The sequence below is a fragment of the Poecilia formosa genome, unplaced genomic scaffold, assembly GCF_000485575.1.
Source record: "Poecilia formosa unplaced genomic scaffold, Poecilia_formosa-5.1.2 Scaffold113, whole genome shotgun sequence".
NCBI lineage: Eukaryota > Metazoa > Chordata > Actinopteri > Cyprinodontiformes > Poeciliidae > Poecilia > Poecilia formosa.
Window position 1 is genome coordinate 247,354 of NW_006800052.1, and position 18,534 is coordinate 265,887.

General features: G+C 36.4%; 1 protein-coding gene across 4 annotated transcripts in view; it reads left to right on the forward strand.

Annotated features, from left to right (window-relative positions):
• The window catches only part of pcdh9 (protocadherin 9), a 228,041-nt gene extending 213,277 nt beyond the window's left edge, over positions 1-14,764 (forward strand). For all 4 annotated transcript variants that reach the window (XM_016675396.1, XM_007560086.2, XM_016675397.1 and 1 more), the window contains one exon: positions 12,647-14,764. In XM_016675396.1, coding sequence (XP_016530882.1) covers positions 12,647-13,017 — 371 coding nt within the window. In that variant the 3' untranslated portion in view covers positions 13,018-14,764. The remainder of the gene's footprint in view (positions 1-12,646) is intronic.
• Positions 14,765-18,534: the final 3,770 nt, after the last annotated feature.

Here is an 18,534-nt window from a genome sequence, read left to right on the forward strand (position 1 = left end):
GGAGCATGCTGTAAATACAGTGGACCTCTTCTTATTCCCAGTTCTGCATTCACAGATTCACCTATTTGCTGATGTTTTTGTGGACCGTAACCCCAAATTATTTATGGAAAATTCAAATATTTGTGGATTTTTTCATGTATAAAATATGCGGAAGACGATGCAGGTTGTGAAGCTAATATACCTAGGCCCAGTGGTTCTTGACACACTGTAACTGAAATAGGTTCATGGTGGTGAGATACGGCCTTTAATTCTACTTATCTTGAGTGACCCTCTTGATTGGAAAAGTTGGCCTTGACAGAGATTGCTCAACCTTTCATACAGGAACTGATTTACACTTTTCAAACTAAAGTCCAAGTTTAGACTGAGCTGCACATTTTAGCTTAGCACAGTTAAACAGGGAAAAACAAAATATGTACTTTGAAACACAACTGCTTATTACGTAGTGAGTTTTACATAGTGTGAAGCATTTATTTATTTTTTTTTCATTTCCGTTTACTTACTGTAGTATGCATGTATCATGTTGGAGTATCAGCTGAATTTGTACTTTTTTCCAAGAAATCTGAAGTCTGTAAATTCAGTCCTATGCATGATTTTTATTTATTTTTTTTTTTTTCATGTTTCTGCAATAGTTTGTCTTATTTGGTCTAGTTTTTTCTAAATGTTTTCCACAGTTCCTGTTGATGTTGTAAATTTTTCCGAGAGAAATGTGACTACTGAGGTTGATTGCAATGTAGGCCACACTTTAAATGTCCTTCACAAGTGCACAGTTTGCAAAGGAGCAAATTTAATTTCCACGGTTTGAAATTTCAAAGGTATCACCTGATGTAATTGCTTGACTGGGGAATCCATAAATCATTGTTCAGTAAGGTCATCATGTAATTTCTACCCTAATACTGGCATTTATTTTCATAGCATCCTCTCTTTCTTCTGATTTAATCTAGCTAGGTCATTTGAGAGATTAATTGCCGCCATCTTCAAAAACAACAAATTACTTTCACACATGTTGCGAAATTAATATGCCATAACCGCATATTAAAAAAAAAAAAAAGAAAAACACATGACCTGCCAAAGCAATGCTGTAACACCGTGCAAGTAGACATCTGTGATGTTTTTCTGTACTGAAAGGGGTGGGGGGTGACAAATGAATAGAAAATCTGAAAAAGAAAATCTGAAAAAGTCTTCACATTAGATGTCTAAAATGTACAAAATGTTTTTGATCTATGCAAACTTTTAAAACATATGTGTAAAAACTGTTCACTTTCATTTACATACATAGCTTAACATTTGAATTATTTATCTTAGAAAGCTGGTTTACTTGTTGAGCAGCTCTTTTCCCCTATTTACCTTCTCACAGATGGAAATTAGTGCAGTTTTTTTTTTTTTTTTTTTTTAGATGCTTTTATGTATTTTCTACCCCACTGGATTGAGACCAGTTTGTGTTTTCATTTATTGATTGACTTAGCGTCCTTTGCTAGCACAGTCATACCCCAGTTTCAATTAAGTTCTTTTTTGCAACGCAGGTTTTAAACACAGTATTTTTTTTTTCCTTCAATAAATCAATCAAGCTTATTTGGATAGCACATTTCAGCAACAAGGCAAGTCAAATTGCTTTTACATTGTGCTTGTTTTTCTACAAAAAAGATGTTTACATACCTTGTACATATAAATATTTGACTTTACCGTCATATTACACCTTTCCATGAAAGGCATTAAACAGCATGAAAATGTACTATTTTATTTAATTTTCTCCTCTCCTCCCCCCAAAATGTCTTTTAAACATGTTTGTAAGAATTTTATATTTTGACTGCATCAGCTAAAAATATTTTCTTCACATGTTATGGATGTGGTGGTCATATGTTGGGGCATATAGAAGCTCCAGTTCGTCTCACAGATGGAGACTGGAAGATGCTTCTGGGTTGCACAGCCCTCCTGCAAAGATGTGATGGACACTTAATTACTTGGCTGACAGAAGTTATTTGCCACCTGCACCCAACAGGGGTCTCTGCCAGACCCTGACCTCAACTTCCTCCCAGTATACCAACCAGCTCACAAAGCAGAATTATGCATATGAAAATACGCACATTTTTTGTTTCTGTTAACAGGTTTTTCTGTCGTCTTTTTTTTTTCAGTTTTTCCATTTCACCTCTTATTCAAAACCAAGATTTGCACTGAATGCATAATAAATTTCTGAAAAAAATATTTATAGATGTAATGTAGAGGCAGTATACATTACCTCACATTAAATGTAAACACATAGGAAGGTTAGGTTATATTTCATCTTTCCCATATCCGTCTTCTGTATTTGATCTACAGAGAATTGTTTTCAACTTGTTCTACTTTATGATGAACTCTGATACTTTTGTAAGTGATCCAGCACCTTTAAATATAAATCTACCACTTAACATGTCAAATTCCTCTCACGATTGAAGAGGAGGTGCTAACTTTTTTGTCATTGCCAATTTGATTCCTGAGCAGTGCGTAAATTTTGACACCTTTCCATGTTTAACAGAAGATATCACTGTGAACTGCACAACACATGCTAGGCTGTGAGAGACCAAAAACAAGTACCAGTAAACTGTTAATGAAACAAGCGCTGCAGCTCCTTAATATGCATGTATTATAATTCATGTACATTTAGTAAGATGATTTCAAGAAGTCTAAATACCAAAACATATTCCATTGATGTGCTTTTTGCCAAATTGAAAAATGTCTGACCTTAAAGTAATTTTTCAAGCATTCCTTTCCTCAATTTATTTCGGCACACTTTTATTAGGCAGCATGACACTGTCCTTTCCCTAAGGTAATTATGAATAAATGTATGTAGGCAGAGCCCGGTCTGAAATTACAATTATTAACAGAGAGGAGATACACTTCAGCACTGCAATTACAGAGTTCGCAAGGGAATAACAAGGGTCTGTTTTATTATCTGATCTGATTCCTTGGGGCTCAAGGTAATCATCAACACAGAAAGTTACATCTTTCTGTCACCACCTCACGGTACAATGTATCTGTGCCTCGATATCATCCATTGTCTGCTGCTTTCTCCGCTCACTTTTTTTTTATTTCTTTTTTTATTACTCTTTCCATGTTCTTCTGCCAATGAGCCGTTGCCGTACCTCCAGTGCTTCCTTCATCTCTATGTGTATATGTTCACAGTCAATAAATTAAAACATGCATTCCGATATGGCTTCTTTATCAGATTAAAAGTACGTTTCAAAAATAACAACCTTTGCGTTATATTAATCCCACATTTCTGCATTAAAACATGTTTTCTTTTTATTGTTATATTTTAAGAAACTAAATTTACAATTTTTAGTCTAAGTTGTTCAGTTCATGATGCCATACTCATTAGCAGTAATAGCATGTTAATGCATTGTTATACAGTCACTGACAGCGTCATTCGTCATTATTAATCAAGTACTTGTAAGCTCAGATGAGCAATTTAGTGTAAAGACAGAAGAAACCCGTTGTTAAATTCTCAGTGGTACACCTTGCATTTGTAGACTGCACTCTATTTTCAGCTTGCATGCATGTGTGTCCAGAATTGGTCTACGTAGACCTAATTATGCTTAAGAGCATAAGTACTTCATGAAATGTGGCAAATAACAAGGTAGCACATTTTAACTAAACATTTCTTGAAAACTTTGTACTTATTTATGCATTTATTTACAGAAACTAAAGAGGACAAAGAGGAATGAGTATCTTACTGTAAAGATTTGCAGAAATCTGCATAAATTAGAGTCATTTTAATACTTTTTTGTAAGTGTTTTATTATTTTTAAATAAATACAATCACACAAAGGCAGTTATATATTTTTAGTTCCAGTGAAAACAATGCTAATCTGATTGGCATTACTATGTTTTTGTTTTCTTTTAATCAGCACATCCAACATATAAAAGTAATCGTAAAGTCAATCTGAACTGATGTATCTTAAACCCCATTTCAAAACATAAAAGAAAAGAAAAAGTCTACATCACGAAAATAATTTAATTGCATTTCATTCATTACTGTGGTTATTTTTAAATGGCTCTCAGCAGTCTGCAACATGATTCTGCCTGACATAATGAAATTGCAATTCATGCATGGCAATTTAATAGCAAGTCATAAGTGACAATTTCTTGACATCTTATCTCTCCCAGAGAAGAAAATCAATACTTGTATAATACAGACCGCCACATAACAAATAAAATAACAAGGACTTAGTGTAATATGATGCACTAGCAAGCAATTGAACTGAAATATTGAACAACACTGATGCTTTTCTTATATTATTCCATTAAGATGGTAAAATTGTTTTTGTAGATTCAAGGAAATAAATATAGTCATGCTGCAATATTACTGTTTCTTGAAATCAACACAATCACTGTCTGTACATGTTACTTTAGGTACGTCGATAACACCAAATGAAAGGGCTATACTAAAGTCTGTTCAGCAGTCAAGTCGACTGATACTGAAATCAAATGGTGTTGCTGCTTTTACTTATTATTTAGTTGTTTGTCTTATCCAATATTAACACATTTTCTTACAAAAGTGAACTTATACAATTTAGAGGTTTTGATTTTACCCATTTTTGGTGTGAAGGCAGTTGTCATATTTGCCATATTGTCATCATGACTATAATAATTATAGAAAAGTGGAAGAGTCAATAAAGTCTGCTAAAAATCTAATTAGAAAAGAGAAGACAGTAAAATCATTTGTCATGGTGTTTTTGATTTGTTTGCTTCAAAAATATCAATTATATTAATTCATATGCCAGTATTGATATTTACATAACCATTTGTTTGAAAAGGAGGTAGACAGAAGAATAAACTTATTTGGCCTTGCCCCTTCCCTTCCATTGTATCTTGCTTTACAGATCATTCTTTATTTACAGAAAAACGACGGAAGAAGAACAACACTGTTTCTTTCACAAGAAAAGACATAAATTACATGAAATGCATTAAACCATTAAAGAAAATGCATACCCACATGGCCTATGGGAAGAAACAGTTGCCAAAAGTTGTCAGCTAGCAACTTAAATTGTTTAAACATTATTTTAAAAAACACTAATATATTAGTGTTTTAAACACCACATGGCATGTGGTGTTTAAAATGCGTTGAATTTAACAGATGACTCTCATCATTGTGGAAAAAAGGTAAATAGTAACAATGCCGTTCATTGAAAACAGTTCAATTAAATTTTAATCCAACAATGACAAAAATAGTTGTGTGCGGTGTCCACAGTATCAAACTGAATGTAGTAGTTATGAAAACAGTGATGTATCATGATGTGCCTTTTCGAGTCGGTTGTTTTGCATTCTATAGTGTCATCTTTACATGTGTTGTTCAACCGAGCTTTCACCTGGAGGAAAGCAACAGCACAATAAACGTATGTGGATTCTTTACTGTTCCCAAAAACACAGTTAGATCCAAAAATGTACATTGCAACTTGGCTGCTGTGAACATTGTGATATCTGCCAGCTCATGTCACATGGAGACATCCTGCAGGAGAATAATACAGCAAAAAAAACAACTAAAAAAAATGTTTTGAAGTGTAGCGACTAGTCCATGGTGACTTGTTTAGCTTCTGCTGCAGTGCAGTACAAACATTTTTCCACTCCTCCATCTTATTTGGTGTAGGCTGTGGTTGTTTGGAAAGCATTGCACAGATAACGATTGTTGGCAAAAGTCTCTGTGCCGAGGCAAAAAGGGAAGATGTTAGAATGTCACCAAAGATGCAGTGGGAGATGTTTTTGAGAACTTATTTTTTCCTAGTTGTCTCAAACCTCTTTGCTCTGGTGAGAAGGAAATATTGCACAGTTTTTTTTAATCAAAGCTACCCTTTTCATTTTAGTATTTCATTTTTAGTATTCTATAAACATCCTCTGGTCTATTTTTCTAAAACTGATAAGAAGTGCTTCACATGCACCAAAGGAGCAGAACTGCATGTAGTCTGCTCACCATAGTGCTTGTTTTCTATATTAAAAGCAAAGTGGAACTTCACAATGTTTTTTTGTTTGTTTGTTGTTTTTTTTTACTCTACTCAGTTATCATACCCTGTGATGTGCCCACCTCTCACTCACCAACTGTTGGAGATTGCCTTGAAATGTAGAAAATAAGTGAGCAGATTAAGTTAAACGACCTGGAATAAATTATACCTCGTCTCTTGTGTTCTCCAGCTATCAAATTCTACCAATTTATGCTTGTTTAAACCACCTAATCACTTTTTTTTTCTAGTGCACTTTATTTTGTACAAGTGTAATATGTCACTGTGCACTGGTGCATTCAGTGACCCTTGTTAGTAGCACCATACTTTGACAATGTTGCTGCAGAACTGCATTTGAATATTAAAATAAATTTTGGGCATTCAGATATCCCTTCAGGTCTGATCTGCTGTGCTAAACCTAGACAAAAACAAAACGTCTTTGAAAATATATATTTGCATCTATTGGTTCCAAGTGAGTTATTGCAAAAATAATACAGAGGAGCAGGTTGACATGCTGGAGGTACTTTAACAAGGAATTGTAATTGTTTATACCATTAAGGTAGCAGCTCTTTTGCCGTGCTGGACTGAAGAATGCCTTCATCATCCAAAGTACCATTACTGTGAGAGGGCATGAAAGGANACCCTGTGATGTGCCCACCTCTCACTCACCAACTGTTGGAGATTGCCTTGAAATGTAGAAAATAAGTGAGCAGATTAAGTTAAACGACCTGGAATAAATTATACCTCGTCTCTTGTGTTCTCCAGCTATCAAATTCTACCAATTTATGCTTGTTTAAACCACCTAATCACTTTTTTTTTTCTAGCGCACTGTATTTTGTACAAGTGTAATATGTCACTGTGCACTGGTGCATTCAGTGACCCTTGTTAGTAGCACCATACTTTGACAATGTTGCTGCAGAACTGCATTTGAATATTAAAAGAAATTTTGGGCATTCAGATATCCCTTCAGGTCTGATCTGCTGTGCTAAACCTAGACAAAAACAAAACGTCTTTGAAAATATATATTTACATCTATTGGTTCCAAGTGAGTTATTGCAAAAATAATACAGAGGAGCAGGTTGACATGCTGGAGGTACTTTAACAAGGAATTGTAATTGTTTATACCATTAAGGTAGCAGCTCTTTTGCCGTGCTGGACTGAAGAATGCCTTCATCATCCAAAGTACCATTACTGTGAGAGGGCATGAAAGGTAAAGTTAATTTTACAAATCCTTGTGATGTTGTTGTGTAGACCATAAATCTGGTGACAGTGAGAGAAATAGCATACAGCAGAGGTATCACGCATCCTAGCTGTTTTGCTTTTACTACTCTGGTTTACTAGCACCTTTGGTGATAATAAGTGTAGGACCTTGAATGGAGAAGTTTCATATGTCACTGGAAGTTATGCTGCCTTAAGTAAATAGTGCTCCAACACGGACTTTCTCTGAATTTGACGCTCTGGCATACACAATTTTATCACCACCCTGTCATGCATTTTTGACAGCCTTAAAAATTAGAGCATAAACACTGCAACTCTGACACCCTGCATAATCATACATAAAATTTAATAAGTGCCAAGCAAATCTATTAGCAGTGGCCCAATTAGTATTGCTTTATCTTGTGCTAAAGTATGCGGATGCTCTGTCTGCACTGATGAAGATTTTAGTATCCCTACATGCTAAATTTAGAAGCACATGACATGTTTGTTTTGGACCGGTAGCACAGAAAGCATGACGAAACCACGCTTATTAGTTGTCATACGAGAATAAAGTTTGCTGTATTGTCGGAGGGCTGAATAGCACAGATGTTGACGCTGTTGCCCTGCAGCAAGAAGGTATGGGTTCCTGGGTTTGAATCTTGGCCTAGGCTTTTTCTGCATATTCGCCCCGTGGGTGCGTGGGTTTTTTCCAGGTACCGCGGCTTTCTCCCAGAATCCCAAAACGTGTCTGTGATTGCTCTTAGGTATGCATGCATGTGTGTGGATGTGCATGTTTATTTTTCCTCTGTGTGTCAATGTGACGGACTGGTGCCCTGTTCAGGGTGTACCCTGCCTCTCTCCCCAATGACTGCTGGAGATAGGCACCAACCTCTCCTGTGACCTTGAAAGAATAAGGAGACGAGACACGGGATGGATGCATTATCTCATATTTTTAATCAACGATCATCTTGATTGTTAATAAATTAGATGAACCGCCACACTGCATTCAAACTGCACTCAGCTATTCAGCCAGTAGGTTGGGGCTCTTTACAATAATTTAAAATGTCTCTCTCTTGTCAAATATACAATATTAATGCTAAAACATTTAAATGGGGTTTACAGAAATAAAACAATTGTGCTACTTTGTAATTTATCATGTGCTTTGAAGACATGAACTCCTATTTATCCCATTTACTTACCATGTTGTAATAATAAAGACTGGGAAATCCAAGTCACAGTTTTGAGAAACATTGCCAATAAACTCATAAGTAATAATAATAGGTATTTTGCCATAGACAGTGTTTCACTTTTAATGCTGAAAATGTGTGTTTCCAAGAGAGTACATTTGTTTGAACATTTAAATTACAAAGTGACCCAAGAATAGTACTTAGTGAGGTCTAATCCAGTAACATTTATCAGTGATCATGGGAATTAAGTGAATGACTACACTTTCTCAACATGCTTAATATTTTCTGTTTTTCTTACCTATACCTCCTCCTCTGCTGTTCTTCTTTTAAAATTTGCCTGATCCTTATATTTTCCTAAACCACCCCTCACTCTGAAACTCAAGCTTTGTCTTCATTTTCTATTTTGACTCCCTCCTGCCCTTCATGTCCTCTCATGAGAAGCTGCTGCCTGGCCTCAAAGGGAGCACTAGAAAGGATCCATCAGCCAGACTGCTATTCTCAGGAGAATGCATCCAGCATGTTGCTCTGTTCTGCTCCGCTCACTATTATATCTATCTAACACCAGATCGCCTTTACTGTAGATCACAGGCTGCTTTTTTCCTTCTTTCTTTCTTTCTTTTCCTTTTTTTTTTTTTTTTTTTTTTTTTTTTTTTTTTTTTTTTTGCAAAGCTGTATAGAGTTTAATTCTATGCCTTGTTGGACACTGCTCACACATTTTCTCCAAGCTGTTTGTGATATCCGTGCTGCTGGTGTGAACCAGATTTTTTTGCAGGGCACAGTTATAATAGGGTGTATCATTATATGCCATGGTGTGCATAGTAATGGATTGGCCTCATATGTGTTTAGGTTGTATTGAGAAGAATCAAAGGGTCACTAGGAATACCTACTGCAGATTTAAGGCATGAGACGTTAATCTGCCAGACGTATCTGGAGGGGTTTTGAGCACCAGCTGGAGACATTGGTACGGTACTTTTAAGCCTCCTTGCTGGACTAAAACAAAGCCGTATTTATCCCCAAATAACAACATCTGGGCATGCTTAACAGCATGGATAAATAAAAAAGCCCTATGGACTCTAAATCCCCCCACACTCAATCACTCTCACACACCCCCTCTTCCCATTCCCTCTTGACTTTCTGAAGGCTGTTGGTGTGGGGCTGGCACATCAGTGTTGATAGTGTGCATCCAATTAATTAGCCAAACGTTATCTCATTAGTAATAGCCAGAAGAGTAAAGCAAGTACACTCCCTTACAGTTGCAAACATCCTCTGGTCAGCATTGAGCTTCCTTTCCTCCTCCTCCTCTGTAACCTCTGTGATCTGTGGGCGCTGAGTAGGAGGACAAAAGGAAAGGTTTGTTAATGCCGCTTGGTCAAAGTGTCCATCATTAGGCAGCTATTCCTCATGGCTCACATTTATTCCACAGCTCCTGCAGAATTAAGACTAGACAGCCTCCAGCATATCCTAATAGCACTGCATCACGAGACAGTCTAATGGTTTCTCTGTCTTTAAGGTATCTGTCTTTGTGGACCTCTGCATAATTTGCACAACGCTGTAAGCAAAAGTCAGCACCATCTGACACACAACTGAATCCCTTGCATTCCTCAACACCTGTGCCTCAATGTTATTTAAAGCACTCTGGGGCTCTGCACCAAACACCAGCCACCGGCTATTTGCTTGTGCGTGTCAAGTGTGTGTGTATGTGTGTGCAAGTATTAGGGGAAGAACTTGCTTTCTGAGCTATTAGCAACAGGCTATGCAAAGACAAACAGCACTAAACAATTTGTAAAACATTTTGTCTAGACATTGGCAAAAGGAAGTGATATGTTTTTCGCGAAGACCCGCTGTAAGACATTGTTACTTATTGTTTTATTTTGCACATGATAACAAATAGCATTATTTTAATTCAGTGTTGGTATTTGGAGTTCTATTAATGACAGAGATTTAAAAAAAAAATAAATAAACAGTGCTTGTTTTTTGTTTTTTATTGTTTTGGTTTTTTTTCCCCAAGAATAAATTTATGCTCAAACACACTGCAAGAACTTTGGGAAATGTATTATCTATTGTGCTTTTCAGCAAATCAGAGATGCATAAATTCTGTTAGTCTTTGTCATTTGAGAAAAACAGTATTTACATTTTATGAATATTCACTGCAGTGTGATGGTGCTATTAGGCAGTGGAATAAAATCTAAATCATTAAAGGGTAAAGATATGACAGAGTTATAAACTACATCTCAGTCCAACACTGCTAGGAACAGTAGTAATTGGCATAATGCAGGAACACTGTTGTGATGTGCTGAAGGCGGAGTGTCACAAAGAGCAGGAGCTTCTTAAAGAGACAGAGGCCCAATTTCACGGTGTCAAACTGGGAAATCGAATTTCTATCTGATGCATCCATTTTTGCAACGGAAAGAAACGCAGTTACTTTAAAATTCCAGATCTAAGTGTTTCATTATTAACTGAATTCACCAACAAACCTTAATATTGGTATGTCTATTTTCTTTGTGTTAATGTAAATCTAATAAAAACAAACTAACAAAAAAACATTAGCTGTTGTAACTAGTAGGTCCAAGTTTGGAAAATGTTGTCTTTTGTGTGGAGGAGCTGCATAAAAGTGAAGTAGGACCCACGAACACTGAACTTTTTATCATATCTGACCTTCAAGGGAACTGTAGATTTTCTCGAAAGGGAGAAGATAATCAGGTGAAATTAAAACCTTTCAAATATATTGCTTTTTTAAAACAGTGTGACACTGACACATTACATCTCGGTTTAAATTACACCGTCCATTTTGCAAGTTTATTATTGTCCTAATAAAACACTTGGGTGACAAAAAAAAATCTAATTATCATTCAGCAGTCTGTTGTGTTTAGACTTCTATGCATGTTCGATGCTCTGCTTGACGGTACCAAAAGTTATGCTGTTCATGTATATATTGTAAAACACGTCAGATAACTACCTCAAGTGGTCTTTTAATCAAATTGTATCTGTAAATTTTCTAAATGAGAAGGTATGTGCTTGATTGCAAGAGAAAGTGGCTGATTCAAATTATTCTCAGCTGCCCACTGGGGCACTGATTGTCTACATGCAAATGGTCATGTTTATCTCACCAGGGAAACAGGAAAGCACAGAGTGTCCATAATAATCCCTGAGCTGCTTTGAAGGAGCAAAGTGAAATACAGACGTCATAGTTTTGACAATTAATACACCAAATACTGATGCTGCATGCAAATATATGTACTCTGATGCACGAACTATTCATGTTCCATTCTTTTACAAGAATTGTGAGTTTGAGGAAATGCCATCAGTGAGATCATGATGCTATGATGCTTTCAGTGTAGCCATTTATCTACCAATACAAAAAAGCTAAATGTCACATAAATGGCAGGTCAGTAAGTAGTTTCTGTGCTTTTCACTCTGCACACCCTGAACATGATCACAGCCACTCTTTTTTTTTTTTTTTTTTTTTTTTTTTTTTTTTTTTTTGCAATCTCCATTCTTCAACAGCCCCTGAGATCTGAACAACCTTCATCCTGGTTTTAAGAATGAATACTGTCTCCACTTGGAAACAGCGCATCACTACTCCTTGCAGGTCTCCATGCAAATACACGCAATTAATTCCACGTGTTAATTCCGAGTGTTCGTCATTTACGCACAAAAATTACTGGCATCCTCTTGCTTTTGTCAAGCCAAGCTCTGACACTTAAGCAGGACACTTCAGTTGAGAATATTTTACTAATCGCAGCTGAAAAGCCACCTGAGAACAGCTGAACGTGCAATAGCCACGTTCTTTAACAATAACTGGTAATGAGTTCCAAATTTTTTCTTTGCAAGTTTGTTTTAATTCAGTCTCACTGGAAAGTTTTCCAGGATGAACTCCCTGTTTACGGTTGCACCACAGTGTCTGTTTGATTTAAGCCCAGCCATTGACAAGGCCCAACTCCAAGCTTTGTTTGTTTTTTTTTTGTTTGTTTTTTTGCTGTTTTTGCAACATCCAGCAGTAAACAAGTTGCTTTGCTTGGGTTCTGAATTTGTGGTTCTATCAATTATAGAAATTCATCCAACCAAAGCAACTTCTGACTTTCATGCAATCACCACCATGATTGACTGTGTGTTATTGTTCTTATCATTTTAAGACAAAGAGTGAGCTGTGATTTCTTCCAACTTTCATATTTTCTCCATCTTTTTAACTTGTTTAATAAAACATACTGTTGCATAAGATGATTTATTAGGTACAATAAAATATACTAATGCACTTCATAGTGTCATTCAAACTGTATTTTGGCCTTTTGTTTTTCAGATGGACCCCTGGGACCACGAGGGCTTGTGGAAGCTACAGAGATGTGCACACAGGAGTGCCTTGTCCTTGGACATTCAGACAACTGTTGGATGCCTCCCACGTTAGGATCGTACCAGCATCCTAAGTCGCCCATGTCTAGCTTTAGTTCTCAGCGGGAGTGGGGTCAGAAGGACAAGCTCCTCAATGGACACACTCTGTCCAGAACCTGGAAAAACGAAAGTGGACGGTCAGAGCATTTTGGTGACAGGAAGCAGTTTGGGAGTGGGGAGGGACACTTCACCAGCAGCAGCATGGCTGATATTCCTTTGGTGAGTCTGAAGTCTTGCCAGTCAGCATCCTGCCCAGACAGTCCAAAGGACCAGCAGCTATAAAACTGACTCTTCTTTGCTGCAAGAAATCTGGACAGAGTAAACTGGTGAGGCGTCTCACCTGGGCTCACCCTGTGTTTCATTGGTTTATTTTTCGTCTCCTTTCTTCAACTTAAGTTAATGCTTCTGCAGTCTAAAGGCCACATGTACTGTGTAGGCCTAAAAATAGTGCTGATGCTTAGTTCTTCACAGTAAAATTTTTCTGCAGCTCCACACAAAGGTTTTTTTTTTTCTTTTTTCCTTTTTAATGCTACGATTCTCAATGAAAAACCTTCTCTTTCCACTTCTTTTGGGGACATGTGGAAGAAGGACCTGCATACAACTGAAAAAGAGGGGGGAAAAAATGACTGTCAAACAAATATATACAAATCTTTGTGGTGTGATTGTTATTGAGCTGTTTGGGACTATATTAATCAACACAATCAAAGAAATTTTTTGATTATATTTCAAAAAAGTGTTGGTCCTATAACACTTGTTTGTGGACACTTGTTTATTCTGTCACTGTCTCTGTGTTTGTAAATAATACTTATTAACCACAATCATGTATCTGTAATATTCACAGTGGGTAGGACAGTTCTTGGCTTTCGTCATTATAATGGCTTCTCATTAGAATTGGGGAAATTCAGCCAGGCAGAGATCTCCAGCATAAAGTGGCATATCCAACACGGAAACATTTTCGGGTTTTTTTTTTGTTTGTTTGTTTGTTTTTTGTTTGTTTGTTTTTTCTGTATTCTTATTGAAAGAAAATCTTGCCACATAATTTTACTGTTACCTATATCCCATATAAATTTTATTCAAGTGCTGCAAAATCTCAAAGGCGAATCAGTTTTTTTTTTCTTGTTAGAAAAACAAAGCAAACAAAAAAAAAAAAGCTTTATGAAGGATGTCAGTGCTCAACATGTGCATTATAAAACTGAAAAGCTCTAAAAGCGCTCTGATTTTAAAAGTGTTTAGTACAATTAAATAGCAATATATTTGTAAATGGCTAAATGTTTTATCTAAGGTTGATCTTACTGTATAGATTTTCTTCAATTTGTGATTTAACTGAGGGCAATTTCTCAGTAGTACCTGCAACTTATTGACCTATATATGTAAATATACATATATATATATACTGTATATATATGTACTATTTCCACAGACTATTATTTTCCATACATAAGAAAACACAGGTAAAGATAACACTTAAATCACCGTGCCTTCATGAAACACTGAATTGTGCTTATTCAAATGACAAGAACATGTTGGCTACCGAAAATATCCGGTCTGATAATCAGATGCCTTATGCATTGAGTGTTTGCCAGATTTAAAGAAACAAAGGGCAAAATAAAGTCACCGAATAAGAAAAAAAAAAAAAAAGGCATGGTCAGACTGTGTGTCAGCCAAAATAACTTGTCATTTCACCATCTGAAAGAGTTGGTTTTCACAGCATGGACGGCAAATACACAAAGGAAAAGCATGCTAAATGATATACCTTATTTAATTAAATTTGTCATTTTTGTCTTTGCTTTTTCTTTTTTCCTTTCGAGACGGGGTGGTGGGTAGAGTTGAGTTGTGCATAAAGAGTAGTTCCGTTTGTAAAGCACTTTCACATTAATGTCACAGTATAAAGATGTTCAGTGGGATGGAGTGATTTGCTTATCGCAGTATGTTTATTAGTTGTGAGGGTGTTTGACATCACCAATACTGAAACAGTTAATCCTTGTTACTCTACAGGTATACAGCTACTGCAATAAATGTTTTAATTATGCGTATGCTTTTTTTGCGTACAAGACGGCTACATCGGGATGTCTGTGTCCTTTTTTTTGTGAATAAATACCACCCCCCCCACCGTGAACGTTTGTTAATTTAAATTCAAAGCACTGCTTAAATATTGCACGGGTTTGCCCCTAATTAGAGTGATTTTCTTTCACTCCAAAAACGGAAAATCATTCCCATTATCGGTTTTTACACTAAACACGTTTTTTGTTTTTTTTTTGTTGTTTTTGGATGACGCATTTACTTATGAACAAAGCAGAAGCAGGTTTGGAGCATCCTCCAAGAGAGCGTGTCCTGATGAACAGTTTCTCTTGCAACTGTTCTCTTTTGCATTTTCTGTCCTTAGAGAAAGTAAAAGCTTCTTAAAAATATTACTTTCAGGGTCACGGTGGCGTAAGCAGACAGCTATAACAAATCCCAAGGGATGTGATTCAAGGAAAGTTCCCTGACAAGGTTACCATAAAAATAAAAACTTTAGCCATCTGTAAAGTGTTTTATCATAATAGACTTTGCTGTATATTTAAACTAAGTGAAATTATTGTGTTATTCTAACCAATTCCTCAGATTTCCATCAAACATTGCTAATAATAGTAGCAGTGAGAGGCAAAAAAAGATAAGACACATTCATGATATCATCTTGCAATAAAAAGTTCAATCTCTTCACCTCAATATAAGAGTGTTTTTGGCAAAATAGCGTTTAATATATAGTCGCTTTTATTAAATCAGAATAATATTGAAAGGTTAATTTATTTCAGTAACTCAAATCCCTAGGTGAAACATATTATACAGCTAATTTTAATTTTGATGATTTTCATTAAAGTAAACTGAAAATCAGTTAGTTTTTATACTTTAAAATATTGTAATACTGTCATTTAAAATTGTCTTTTCCATTCCTCGGTGGGATTTCTTCAGCAATGGCTTTCAGTATTAACCTTGGTAATAAATGAATACAAATAATTGAATAAATCAGCCACTATTTGCTATTTACAATGGAAATAATGATGAGTTTTTCAATTCATGAATTCAAACCTGGAACCTGAACTGGGCTGTGTAGACATAATAGATGGATAGATGACAGAATAGATGACAGAATAATGATGCAGTTCAAAACTTATTAAAAGTTTCATATGCAAACAATTAAGAAAATAACAGTGATCAGAAAACGGAAGCAACCCCATTTGAGTTTCTAGTGATTTAGGAAGTTTGATTTATTTAATACTGAGTCATTAACAACCAATCAACGGCCACTGAATCATTCGGAAGCAGATTATTCTTGATTGATCGACTGATTGAGAGATTAACTCCCAAGAGCTCTTAAATGAGTAAATATGTTTGGGGAGTTCAAACACCTCCATAGACCGTTCCTCTATATATTAAAGTGTTTTGCTTAAAGAGCATCACATTGAATCAAATACCGTATTATAAGTGGTATCTCCCAAGACAGTTGTTTTTTTTTTTTCTTCTTAGTCCTTTAGGTTTCTCTTTCTCACTGTAACCTCGCTTCATATTTTTTTATCAGAAGTTGCCCAGCGGACTAGCTTAAATTCTGACTTGCCATGCTAGCTATCGACTTGTGCAAGAATAGTTTCTGAGGAACTTCAAAGCTAATTGCCTTGGAAGTGAGAGGGGGAAGTAAATTAGTGTCACACCACACAACCAAGAAAAAAAAAAAAAAAATCCCAATCGCATTTGCTTCTTCTGCTGCTTTGTGAATATTTTTCAGACTGGCAAGCTGGAGTGGAACAGAGCAAACGTTCAGCAGAAATCACTCACAGGGACTGCATGTGCATCAGACGGGAGTAAAGAGCTCCCAACAAAACTCGGTAGACAAAAAAACAGCGTATTTTAAAAATAAAGTTTTCAGATAATAATAGCAAAAATGAGTATTAACCAATAGCATATACGAGTTCATCTGTTAAATGTGTAACTTCACCTGGGACCTCAACCAAATCGAGCAATCCTACAGCTTTTGAGCTTTAATGGTGTGAGCTGGCAGGGATTTAGATTTGGCTCTGAAATAAGAGGCCTCACTGAGAGGCCAAGATCTAAAACCAGAAGGAGAGCAGACTTGAAAGAACAGAGTTTTTTTTTTAACAGATTGTACTCGCAGAATGGCAAGAGTTGAACAGCCCTGGAGCTGTTCAACCAAAGATGTTTAACTTTACTTAACCCTTCTCTGAAAACTAAACGTACATGATATCACCCTGAAACAAAGTTTTATAGGAGTCTGAAGTTTTTCAAATGAAGTGAAATAAAAAAAACAACTTGTACAAAAAAATAAGACAAATAATTATTTTTAAGAGAAATAGTACTCTCTACATGCTTTACAGTGTGCACTTTTTAGAATGATTTACAGCTCTGTTAGGACAACCTTTAGAAATATCTGCAAATAGCCAAGGCTTATGGATCTTGTTCAAAACTCTAACCTTAGAGTATCCATTTAAATAAACAGCGGGACAATATATTATATTTATAAACCCAGAGGAGGAGGTGGCCCGCTAAGTGAAACATGAAGGTCAGTGGAGAGGATGATGAGGGAACATGAACTGTCATGCTGAAGCTACCGCAATAACTATGACAGATTAAAGAGAAATTGTAGCTTGGCCAGCTACTATAACTCTGACCTCGTACCACAAATCTGAGTCATTTGAGTTATTACATTCATAGAGGTCACAGTGAAAAAATGGGTCAAAGCTGAATGCCGAGGTTTTCTGTAAAAGCCTTAAATGCTCAACTTTTAGATCAGGAAATGATGCAAACAGGATTGCACAGGGAGATGCCTGGAACTCGCTGGCCTGTTATTAAACTGAACGGCAAATTGAGGGGAACATTTTGTATTCCAGTGCAACACCTCACTGGTGTAAATCTGAAACAATGCTCAAGGAAGTGTAACAGATGTGTTTTTTTTTGTTTTGTTTTTTTTTTACTTGATCACACTTTCTAGATGCCAAAAGGGGACAAAATTAATAACTTTATGATTCAGATTTTTTAGAAAACTTTTTTGCAACAACTATATCTGGTAGGATTATTATATTTATGCCTACCTCAAGTGAAAATAAAATATTTAGCTTGACACCTGGAAAAGCCACTGATATAAAGCCCTGATAGTTTCATCAAGAGTTAACACCTTAGTGAGGATCAATGAGCACACTGCTTGCGAAACAGCAATTCCCTGGACCAGAAGGCCATTTAGAGAACGATCTGATGGCTTCAGTCCGTCTTGGTCCTTCTCAAAATTTGATCCACACGGACACAACAGACACATCTGTATGGATTACTCCCGCAAGCCAATCGAGGAACACACACTCTGCCAATACTCCCTCCAGATGAGGCCTGAGCTCTCAACAGAGGGCTGAGATGAAAGACAGAAAGCAGAGCGCGATTGTTGATTAACCTCTGCAGTCTGCAGTAAATCTGTACACACAGGAGAAACCCAGGTGCTGGCATTGGACCCATCCATGTCCACCACGGCAATCTGAAAGGGATTCTTGTCAAGAGCAACTGTCTTTAAACACAGTGTGTTGAAATAGGTTGTAGAGCAGTTTGCTGCTCCCCTGTTATTGCCTTCTCTGTGGGACCTTGTAATGACTAAGACCTCACTCCCAGAGTGCTACTTCAATGCAGTGTAAAAAAAAAAACCTTGTTGATATTTCTCTTGCTTTTGGGGGGGGGGTTTAGGCAAACAACATATGTTATTCCACTTTACCCTTGAAAATATACAGACTCATTCAGTAGCTTTGAAACGTATTGAAACGTTCATCT